General features: G+C 42.6%; 1 protein-coding gene across 6 annotated transcripts in view; it reads right to left on the reverse strand.

Moving 5' to 3' along the window:
* The window catches only part of kif21a (kinesin family member 21A), a 63,173-nt gene that overhangs the window by 39,860 nt on the left and 10,653 nt on the right, over nt 1-12,660 (reverse strand). For all 6 annotated transcript variants that reach the window (XM_071416041.1, XM_071416040.1, XM_071416044.1 and 3 more), the window contains exon 2: nt 463-685. In XM_071416041.1, coding sequence (XP_071272142.1) covers nt 463-685 — 223 coding nt within the window. The remainder of the gene's footprint in view (nt 1-462; nt 686-12,660) is intronic.

The raw sequence follows: 12,660 nt of genomic DNA on the forward strand, positions 1-12,660 counted from the left end.
AGATTCAGAGAGCTTTGTGAGGGCTTACAATGACAGAAGCACCTCCAATACTCTCCGAAACCTTTTATAAAAAATATATACGCACTCCAAGAGCTAAAAAGCATTCAACAAAAATACAGAATATATACATATAAAGAATATTGGAAGGGTCAATGTATTTTCAGGACCTCACACAGGATTATCATACCAGTTCAGTCTTTGACTCGTGATCAAACAGAAGTTTTACATTACACAAATACCAGCCTTACAATGTCAGGCACAGTGCAAACTAGTGGAATATGGCACAACTGCTTTAGCCTACTGCATTCTGTAGATGGGCCCCAGAGTTTTCCCAGGTCATTTGACCTGACCAAGAAAAACCCTGGGCTATACACAAGAGTTCTGTCCTTCAACCCAAATATCAACACTTTGTGACCCCGGAGCCCCAGGTGTCAGTTGAGACAGGACTGTGTAGAGACTTGCCTGGCCATAGGCAAAAATGGTGGCGTTGTATCCTTCGAAGCAGCCCTCGATCAGCTTCTCAGTGCAGCTAGCGTAGATGCTGTCCTGACAGGAGTCCATGTCGAACACATAGTCGTAAGTAAAGGCCTTGTCTTTACCCAGCATCACCTGGGGCTCCCCTGGGGTCACAAACGTACAGATGTGACATCCCTCGATCTTCTCCCGGGCCAGTTGAGGACGAATCCTGGGGGAGATAGAGAGGGGAAGGGAGGGAGGGGTAGATAGAGAGAAACAATGTCATTCAATGTCATTCAGTCAACAAGAGACAAACATACTGTAATTGGCCTAAAACCTACAGTACATTTGGAAAGTATTCAGACCCCTTAACCTTTTCCACATTGTTACATTACAGCCTTATTCTAAACTGGATTCAATATTGTTTTCTCTCATCAATCTACACACAATACCCTATAATGACAAAGCAAAAACAGGTTTTTACAAATGTTTGCTAATTTATATACAGTACCCGTCAAAAGTTTGGACTACTCATTCAAGGGTTTTCATTTTTACTATTATCTACATTGTAGAATAATAGTGAAGACATCAAAACTATGAAATAACACGTATGGAATCATGTAGTAACCAAAAAAAGTGTTAAAACAGATCAAAATATATGTTATATTTGAGATTCTCCAATCTAGCCACCATTTGCCTTGATGACAGCTTTGCACATTCTTGGCATTCTTATGTAAATGTGATATCCCTGTTTTTTATTATTATGTGGTATTGTGTACATTGTTGAGGTAAACAAACGATTTAATCCATTTTAGAATAAGGCTGTAACATAACAAAATGTGGGAAAAAGTAATGGGGTCTGAATAGTTTCCGAATGCACTGTATGTAAACGTAAGGCTGTTTTTAGTCAGTGTTCAATACGTACAGCAACATGCACCCCTGTTGATTTGAGTTGTTGTACTATTAAAATGTACACTTCAAACAAGGAGTTAACAATGGCATATTACCTTCACTTACAAGGCTACGAAAAGGCCAGTCTAGCAACAGGACGTATACAGTAACCGGTAGGGCTAAAGCAGGGTTTGGGCAACTTTGATGGGGGTGGGGGCCATACAAATCATAACACATCATGAGGGGCTACAGTGGGTCTCCGTACCCGCATCCCCCCTCCCCCACCACCACCTTGCGAGTAAAACATTTTAGCGGCCCTCCTCGTGACAGCGAAGATTTTTTAAAAGTACATTCTTTAGTTCCTTTCCTGCAATTCTGAACATTTTGCCTTTTTTTAAAGCAAGTTTGCTGCATTTCTACACATTTTGCCACAGGATGGTGGCAAATGTTTGCAGTTTTAAGTATGATAACTGATTATCAATGGGCCCCACCCCGATTGGTAATTCGACCATGCTTACTACAAGTTTAGATAGATGTCCGCTAGACTAACTTAGCAATTTAAAATGTTTTGCTGACATGGGCTAATTGAGTGACTGCTGATGCACGAACAAATTTTGAAATTGCACCTTGTGTATTCTATTATTCTAAGTTTAGACCCCGACTGAGTTCCCCCCCACAAAAAATAAATGGGTCCGTGGGCCGCCAGTTGCCCATTCCTGGTCTAAAGCATTAGCTCATACGTCACGTCGTAACGCTACCCTGAATCTATGACCCAATACCCATAAAACATGCCTGCTGGCTTAACACAGCGCCCCCAGAAAGTATTCCTATCCCTCGACTTATTCCACAGTTGGTTGTTACAGCCTGAATTCAACATGGATTCAATAAAACTCATTCTCACACATCTACACGCAACACCCCATGACAAAGTGAAAACATGTTGTTTTTAGAACATTTTGCACATTTATTGAAAATGAAATACAGAAATATCTCATTTACATAAGTATTCACACCCCTGACTCAATACTTTGTAGAAGCGCCTTTGGCGATGATTTCAGTTTTGAGTCGTCTTGGGTATGTCTGTATCAGCTTTGAGTCATCTGGATTTGGGGATTTTCTCCCATTCTTCCTTGCAGATTATCTCAAGCTCTGTTATTAAGTTATTGCGTAGATTTTCAATGGGATTCAAGTCTGGGCTTTGGCTGGGCCACTCAAGGACTTTCACATTCTTGTTCTGAAGCCATTTCAGTGTTGCTTTGGCTGTATGCTTGGGGTCCTTGTCCTGCTGGAACGTAAATCTTTGCCCCAGTCTAAGGTCGTTTGCAGTTGAAGCAGGTTCTCATCAAAAATGTGCCGTTATTTGGCTCCATTCATTGTTCCTCTAGTCTCTGCTGCTGAAAAGCATCCCCATAGCATGATGCTGCCACCACCATGCTTCACAGTAGGGATGGTGTTTTTTAAAAATCTTTATTTAACTAGGTAAGTCAGTTAAGAACAAATTCTTATTTTCAATGATGGTCTAGAAACAGTGGGTTAACTGCCTTGTTCTGGGGCAGAACAACAGATTTTTACCTTGTCAGCTCAGGGGTTCGATCTTGCAACCTTTTGGTTACTAGTCCAATGCTCTAACCACTAGGCTACCTGCCGCCCCGTGTTAAACTGGTGATGAGCTGTGCCTGGTTTTCTACAGACATAGCGCTTCGCATTCAGGCCAAAGAGTAACATTTTTGTCTCATCTGACAACAGAATCTTCTGGCTCTAACCCTTATTTAGGCAGGTGTGTATCTTTCTAAATCATGTCCAAACAATCAACTTGGCCACAGGTGGACTCCAGTCAAGTTGTAGTGACATCTCAACGATGATTTAGGGGAATTGGATGCACCGGAGCTTAATTTTGGAGTGTCATAGCAAAGGGGTGTGAATACTTATGTAAATTAGATACTTTTCAATACATTGGCAAAAATGTCTAAAAACATGTTTTCACTTTGTCATTATGGAATATTTTGTGTAAATCAATTTTAAATTCAGGCTGTAACAACAAAATGTGGAATAAGTCAAATATGTATGAATACTTACTGATGGCACTGTCTGCATTTGTGTTTGTATGTCCGTGTGTGAGACTGAGTGTGTGTGAGTGTGTGGAGTACGAGTGTGAGCTAGAGATGCACTAAGCCCCAATGCTGAATGTCTATAATGCCCTCCTGATAGCTGGCCAACTGTCCCTGGATTATTAAACCTGATGTGAAATGCAGAGAGAAAGAGAGACCGTGCTAGAGGGCAAGAGAAACAATTTTTGATTGGCAGACAAAGAGAGCTAAAGATATAGAAGGTAAATACATACAGCTCTGTGTTTACATGTGCTGCCTGTACCATACCACTGCATTCCCAACCAGGTCTAACAGTGTTTACAATATATTGGAACAGCTTCTAATATATTGTATCTTCTGCCAGCCATTTTACACAAATGGGAGACGTTTATTCTTAGTGTACACAACTCCTCTGGTAAAAGGACTCCACTGTTACGGTCAAACTAACGGCTAAGAAAGTTCCTGCGTGAATATAAGGACTGTATTGTCCCCTGTGGGCACAGAAAACAATGTTGTGGTCGGTGCACAGTGCACTCACTGTGTCTGTGTGACACTGGATCCCACCATTACCACCAACGACCAAACCTGCTACAGGATTACACAGCCTGCTGGACAGAGGGAGGAATGGAGAGACGTAGGGACGGGAGAAGAGATAAGCCCTGCCTGAAGGTCATGGGGTGTCCGCTAGATCATAGTAATACAGGGTTATGACATGGTACAAGGCAGGGGTGGAAGACCAATGCCAAACACTCCTGTTTTATAAGCCTGCATAAAATAGACTGTGGGGTAAACAAGGTCAGCAGAACATCAATCAGTAGGCCAGATTAATGAAATGGTTATGATTCTAGGAGCTGGTTCTACTGTGAAATAAAACATGAACAGAGCAAGCTCTATTTTAAAGAAGTATCAGGATTCTGTAGAAGCATCCATATTTGACAACATGGCGGAGAAGACAGTGAGCGGGGGCAACAGTTAGGGCTGGGAATTGTCAGGGTCCTCACGATAAGATATTATCACAATACTTATGTGCCCCCCACCACCATTCTTGACACACACGGGAAACTGTTGACTGTGAAAAACCCAGCAGCATTGTAGTTCTTGACACAAACCGGTGTGCCTAGCATCTACTACCCATGTCCCGTTCAAAAGCACTTCAATCTTTTGTCTTGTCCATTCATCCTCTGAATGGCACAGATAAATAATTCATGTCTCAGTTGTCTCAAGGCTTAAAACTCCTTCTTTAACCTGACTCCTCCCCTTCATCTACACTGATTGACGTGGATTTAACAGGTGATATCAATAAGGGATCATAGTTTTCACCTGGTCAGCCTGTCATGGAAAGAGCAGGTGTTCTTAATGTGTTGTATACTAAGTGTATGTCTGCTGCAGAGAGACGAGAGAGCATGACATAACAAGTTCTGATCAGTCATGGAAATAAAAGTGCAGAAAACAGGTTGGCTCACTATTTAAAATGGAGAACAAGCTATTAGATGAAACAATACTGGAGTTTTAGCACAGGTACAGTATAGCCGACTAGAGCTAGCTAACGCTACCAACAGTAGAAAATAAATACTTATTTTATTTACAAATCGATACTTGGAGACAAATATCTATATATCATTCAAAAATAATATTACGATAGTGTAACTGTATAAAACAATAGCAACAGTAACATAGGCCTAGCTTTAAATTCACTCAAAATCTGTTTGCGTGACATGATATAATACAAATACACAAATTCTAACAATTTAAACAATTTAAAATAAGCTTTTAGATTTAATTATCTTTTGTTTTGGTTGTAGAAGAGAGAAAAAGGAGCCAACAAGTTATCAAATGTTTTATCCTCAAATTCGTTCCTCCTTGTCATCTAAGGCTGTCATAATGTATTAAGCACACAGATGTCAAGCCCAGAATGAAATCCATTTGCTGACATGCCAGTCTCAGAACAACTCCTTTCTACCAATTGAAGATTTCCTGCACACTCTAGAGAGCTAATCCTATTCCATTACCACAAGGGATGTCTTTGTTTCAGGCAGTTTAACATACTAATTTGCCATGTAATCCTACTGTTTCAAAACTTTGTTCTCCACCCCTCTCTCCCCAGGGCACCTGGTCTCTCCCAAATATGTAGTGATCCCCTATCCCCTCCCACGTTTAGTGAGCCTTCTCAGTTTGGGTTGGGGGGGGCAAGATAGAGAAAAGTTGACTTTTGAACACCTATGCCAATGTCTTTTTTATGAATTCTTCAAGGTTTCAACACAGAATTAAATACTGATATACTTTAATACTGTAAATGCTCCCGAGTGGCGCAGCGGTCTAAGGCACTGCATCTCAGCACAAGAGGCTTCACTACAGTCCCTGGTTCGAATCCAGGCTATATCACATCCGGCCGTGATTGGGAGTCACATAGGGCGGTGCACAATTGCCCCAGTGTCGTCCGGGTTTGGCTGGGGTAGGCCTTTATTGTAAATAAGAATTTGTTCTTAACTGACATGCCTAGTCAAATAAAATAAAAAAATTATAAAAAAAGGCATACAAAATCTATTTTAAAAACATTAAATTAAAGTGATTGAGCCTCTATTAAAGGTTTTGTCTAATTTCAGCCAGTAGTTTTGAAAGTAACGCTCATGAGCCAAAACGGGCCCAGAAAATTGTGCACAATTGTGTACAACGTCATTGTTCTGGAGCCTTCATAGCGTGTGCCCGAACAGAAAAAAAAAAAAACTGACAGGGGAACCTCAATACGATATTATCACAATACTTAGGTGCCGATACGATATGTATTGGGATTCTCACAATTCTGTGTGTATTGCAATTCAATACTGCATTTTTTTTGCGATTTGATGTTCCAAACATATTGCTCACCATATGCCTGATGCAGATAGACGAGAGAGCCTTATAAAATGAGTTTGATCAGTCATGGAAATAAGTGCTGAAAACATGTTGGCTCACCATTTAAAAAGAAGATGGAGAACGAGCCATAGGATGAAAAATACCTGAGTATTGGCGGAGGTACAGCCGACTATTGTCAGCTAACGGTACCTAGCAGAAATACCTGGAGTCAAAGTATATATAAAATATCGTCCCAAAAAATATTGCGATTAGTAATTAGCGTTTTTTCTCCCCATCACTACCCCTCAGTGAGCTTTTAAGATAGCTTTTAAGTTACATTCTTTCATTAAAAAACTGTGGGGAAATTCTCCCCGGACCCCCAACTGCTTTTTAATCGGAGCGATTAAGCTCATCAGCGATTTAAACCAGCTCAGAAACCAGCTATTTAACATTCAGCTTTGCAGCCAAAGTGAGGTCATTTTCTCAACCCAAAACATTTACAAGTCTGGTTGAAGTACTGAACACGCCCCAACCTGCTGTCTGTCCCCCCACCCACCCACCACCACCCTCCTGCCACTACTCCAGATCCACAGCACTCTTTCAATAAATCATTAAAGGCTGTTTGCATCGAGGGAGAAGATAGCGGGAGGAGACGTGGGGGTGAGAGGTTTCTTCCGCCTCATTTTCTGCAGAGCGAGCTGGATGCTGTTCAGAGGGGGAAAAGAAGGCAGAAGAAACCTTAACACACACGCAACACTCGGCATCGACGCCGCATCAGGGCAGTCCAGGAACAAAATGTTAGGCCGTTAGAGAAGAGAGAAAAGCAATAGCGTATGCAAGGAGGCCAGTCAAGAGGCCTAGGCTAGTGTGTTCATTACATGAGCTGTCACCCAGATTACGGTTAGTACGACGGACACCTTCAGATACTTTCTGATGGGGGCTCTGAGGAGCTCTACTGTACGTTTCTCACACAAACACGTGCTTGCATGCCCACACACATATGTATGAGACTGTGCCAGTATGTGTAGTATCACCAGAGCCAAGCTTTAGTCCAAGTTTTGATGCTGGATAAAGACCTGCAGCCATGTCATTTTATCCACTATGGAGGGAAACTGGGGTTCCTGAAAGTGAGCTCTGTTCAACCCTAACTAGTGTTTACCAATAACAGTGCTCAATTTACACCTTCACAGTTTAAACGTTTAGTTTAATAAAGACTTCATTTGTGTTTGTGAAGGGCAGTGGCTGCTGTCTCACAGTCTGCAGTGTAGGCCTACTGCACTGTTCTTTGTGTTGCGGTGGGCGACTTCAAAGAAGGGAAGAGGTTGCCATGGTGACTGGTAATGGAAGTGGACATTAATAGAATAATCCCATCCCAGCAGGATATCATGATGCCACTAAACCAGTCTAAGTGACGGGACTCAAATGACACCCTATTCCCTATATAGTGCACTACATTTGACGAGGGTCCATTGGTTGGCGTCACTTAGCCTTGAGGTAGACAGGAGACAGACATCCTCGGCATCATCCTTTAGAGGCATCTGTAGCGTGTCTCTAATCTAATCTACTTAATTATGAGAATACTTGAGTTAGTATGTCTTGGTGAGTGACATTTGGAAGCAACAACAAGGGGACAAAATAGTGGTGCAGATCAAAGTCTGTCTGTCTGTTTGCTTTGTTTGTGGCAGATTTCAGTTAGTGAAAGGTCCGAATGGCCTGCCTATGATATACATACAAAAGGGAAAAATGTTAATATAGACCGTATCCCCCCGTCACAACAAAGTATAGGTCGTATGACATAACAACAACGTATAGGCCATATCCCCCCTATGACATAACAACAACGTATAGGCCGTATCCCCTCTATGACATAACAACAACGTATAGGCCGTATCCCCCCTATGACATAACAACAACGTATAGGCCGTATCCCCCCTATGACATAACAACAACGTATATGCTGTATAGGCCGCTGTATAGGCCGTATCCCCCCTATGACACAACGTATAGGCCGTATCCCCCCTATGACATAACAACAACGTATAGGCCGTATCCCCCCTATGACATAAGAACGTATAGGCCGTATCCCCCCTATGACATAACAACAACGTATAGGTCGTATCCCCCCTATGTCATAACAACAACGTATAGGCCGTATCACCCCCTATGACACAACGTATAGGCCGTATCCCCCCTATGACATAACAACAACGTATAGGCCGTATCACCCCCTATGACACAACGTATAGGCCGTATCCCCCCTATGACATAACAACAACGTATAGGCCGTATCCCCCCTATGACACAACGTATAGGCCGTATCCCCCCTATGACATAACAACGTATAGGCCGTATCCCCCCTATGACATAACAACGTATAGGCCGTATCCCCCCTATGACACAACGTATAGGCCGTATCCCCCCTATGTCATAACAACAACGTGTAGGCCGGATCCCCCCTATGTCATAACAACAACGTATATGCCGTATCCCCCCTATGACACAACAACAACGTATAGGCCGTATCCCCCCTATGACACAACGTATAGGCCGTATCCCCCCTATGACATAACAACGTATAGGCCGTATCCCCCCTATGACATAACAACGTATAGGCCGTATCCCCCCTATGACATAACAACGTATAGGCCGTATCCCCCCTATGACACAACGTATAGGCCGTATCCCCCCTGTCATAACAACAACGTATAGGCCATATCCCCCCTATGACATAACAACAACGTATAGGTCGTATCCCCCCTATGTCATAACAACAACGTATAGGCCATATCCCCCCTATGACATAACAACAACGTATAGGTCGTATCCCCCTATGACATAACAACAACGTATAGGCCGTATCCCCCCTATGACATAACAACAACGTATAGGCCTATGGCACAACAACAACGTATAGGTCGTATCACCCGTCACAACAACAATGTATAGACCAATTCCTGTTAATCCTGCCTTCACCACCTCTAGTACACTGACATTGTTTTGGCAACACATCCCAAACATAACTGCCTTGCTCAATCTATAATCCCACACAGGTAAATACACACCTCTCTCTCTCTCTGAGTGAGAGAGGACAGCAGGAAACCAAACTCTCTTTCTGTTTTCCCTAAAAGCGGTCCTGGAAAGGAGAGGAAGAATGCAGAGAGGAGGACAGAAAGCTGCCTGTTTCAACACAGAACGTGCCACTAGTCAAATCAGAGAGACAAAGAATAACTGTCATTACAGGCCTCAATAATGACATTGCAATTTACACTAGCAGTGAAGAACATTTGAGAAATAGCAAGAGATATGTTCTCTGATATTAAAATGTCTCCAAACCACATCTTTCTACAGAATATATCCCTCCAGAGCTCCCTGAGAGGATGGTGTTTATCCTGTTGCCATAGAAAAAAAGGTTGCCAAGGAAATACGGAACCCACACATGGAGGTTTAGTGCAGTGAAGCACGCATCCCAGGTGGAACATCCCTTTAACTACAGGTTCAGGATCAGATGGCCAATCCTCACCCTTTACGCTTGCTTAGGGGTGAATCCTAACTTCCACTTAAAAAGCAACATTTTTACTTAAGTGGAAGTTAGGATTCACCCCTTAATTACAGAGTAGAGCAAACTAACTGAACCCAGACCAGCGCTGACGGGCACTTCCAGTCTGTTTGTGGATTAGCACGCAAGGCAGGGTCGGATAATGACCTCAGGTCAGTTAATTGGTTTCCCTTCAAGTTATGAAATGAAACGGTTAATTCGAGACAGACAGTGTGAGTCCTGGACTACACCATTTTTACATTTGAGTTATTTTGCAGACGCTCTTATCTAGAGCATACATTTTCATATTTGTTCATACTGGTCCCCCAGTGGAAATCGAACCCACACCGGAACCAGACAGTGTGAGTACTGGACTACAACGTTACAATAAAGTTAGACTGAAAAACAAACTCAGCATTGTGGCTTCAAGTGAGCTCTCACTTAAAGATCAGGATTCGGGGAGGATAAGATATCCTTGGTGACTATGGACAACTTCAACGGTATTTCTCCCTCTCTTTTCCCCTGGTTGACAACAGATGAGATGATTAACTCCGCCTAACCCTCCCCTCCGATGGGCACCCCTAATAATCACAGGCCAGGGTGGACTGTTTTGTGACCTCTGACCTACAGGAAGCAGTATTCAGTGTGCCTCAGAGAGACGCCTGTCTGGCCTGGTGCTGCACTCTGGCTGGAGAGGGAACAGTCAGAGCAGAGGGGTTGTTTTCTAGCTGTCAACAAATGGAAAATACAAGCACGCGCACACACACACACGAGGGGAAAACAGAGGGAGAAAGTTTCCCCCTCCACCCTAACACTGGTGGTAAAACCTGCAGAAGTTGTCACTAGCCTTAACTAATCACAGAGTTATGGCAGCCTAAGCAACTTACAGCACATGACAGTGCTGGATCCTGGAACAACAAGCAAAGTTTCTCATGACATGACAACAAGACATGATCACCAGGTTGTCATTATCAATAACAAAGATATAAAAAAAACAGACATTGCAAGTTGTATAATGTGCAACAACATAATAACAGTTTAATAATCGAAAACAAACTCAGGGATGTCAATCAGCTGCAACTCACACAATGATTGTCACAATTTGATTAAAATGACATGGCGAGACGAAGGAAGAACAAAGCCCAATGCTTTCAGGGAATAGCGCTGCTTTTCCTTAGAAAAACGCCCCTGCCTCCCTCCACCCCAAGGCCCTCCAGGACATCAAGCTTGGGATCCACCTGCAGTCAACCGTGCTGTGTTGACAGAGGACTCCCATCTTTGTGTCAACAGTGGGCCAACCAGTGAGGGCTTGACACAAAAGCTAGGCCCAAAAAATGCAGACAGGGAGAGGTGAAAAAGACCACCATGTGAAGCTGCTTTCAGGCAACGAGACAGCCTAAACATTGAAGTGGAAGTACACTGGAAATAGTCGGGAAGTGAACATAGATTAAAGAACACTTGCTTCATGTTACGAAACAATATACTTTTCTTTACAATGCATAGCACACACACAAATGGTAATTTAACATGACATGGTGATTCATCCTGGCAAGAAAGCTGTTTCACCTGATGGAAATGTACCACATCCACCCACACATCATGCATATGCAGATTCCAACAGTGTGTGTGTGTGTAGCTTGTGTGTGTAGCTACCAGTGTAAGCAGCAGGATAGGTGGACAGGACTCATTTCTATGGCCTGCCTCCAGCACGGCAAAAGAGACTGTATTTGTATGACATGGTAAGGCGAGTGGCAGACTGTGTGTGGGGGTGTGACAATATATGACAATATGAGTACAGATGTGTGGAGGGGTGAAACTGAGTGCTTACGGTTATGGTATAGTAATCATATGATATTCAACTAGGCCAGGAACGGGCAACTGCTGGCCCACAGATCAATAACACAAACTCAGTCGGGGTCTCAATTTACTGTTGCGAGTTAAAATAGTTCAAACACACAAGGCGAATTTTCTACATTTGGTTGTGCATCAGCAATTTTTCTCTTGCTATGTTTTTCTCTTGCACTGATAGTCACTCAATTAGCCCATGTCAGCTAAACATTTTAGATGAGTAAATGAGTCTAGCAGGACAGCTATCTAAACTTGTAGTAAGCATGGTCAAATTTCTGGCCAAGGGGCCCCCATCACTCATTCAGTTATTATATTAAAAACTGCAAAATATCTCTCCACCCTTTGGCAAAATCTGTAGAGTTGCAAGAAATGAGCTGTAAAGTTGTTCTTTTTTTCTCTACGGCCCATGGCAAAATGGTTAGAAATTAACTCTAAAACGTTTAAGTTGGATATGGGTAGAACTGGCTATGCCTACATGTGTGGGTATGGATATGGGTAGGACTGGCTATGACTACATGTGTTGGTATTAGAGGTCGACCGATTAATCGGAATGGCCGATTAATTAATTAATTAATCTCCTTCCAGTTCTCTGCTGCCAATGGCTGGAACGAACTACAAAAATCTCTGAAACTGGAAACACTTATCTCCCTCACTAGCTTTAAGCACCAGCTGTCAGAGCAGCTCACAGCTTACGGCACCTGTACATAGCCCATCTAGAATTTAGCCCAAACAACTACCTCTTCCCCTACTGTATTTATTTATTTATTTTGCTCCTTTGCACCCCATTATTTCTATTTCTACTTTGCACATTCTTCCACTGCAAATCTACCATTCCAGTGTTTTACTTGCTATATTGTATTTACTTCGCCACCATGGCCTTTTTTTGCCTTTACCTCCCTTATCTCACTTCATTTGCTCACATTGTATATAGACTTATTTTTCTACTGTATTATTGACTGTATGTTTGTTTTAGTCCATGTGTAACTCTGTGCTGTTGTATGTGTCAAACTG

The sequence above is a fragment of the Salvelinus alpinus genome, chromosome 9, assembly GCF_045679555.1.
Source record: "Salvelinus alpinus chromosome 9, SLU_Salpinus.1, whole genome shotgun sequence".
In the NCBI taxonomy this organism is placed as follows: domain Eukaryota; kingdom Metazoa; phylum Chordata; class Actinopteri; order Salmoniformes; family Salmonidae; genus Salvelinus; species Salvelinus alpinus.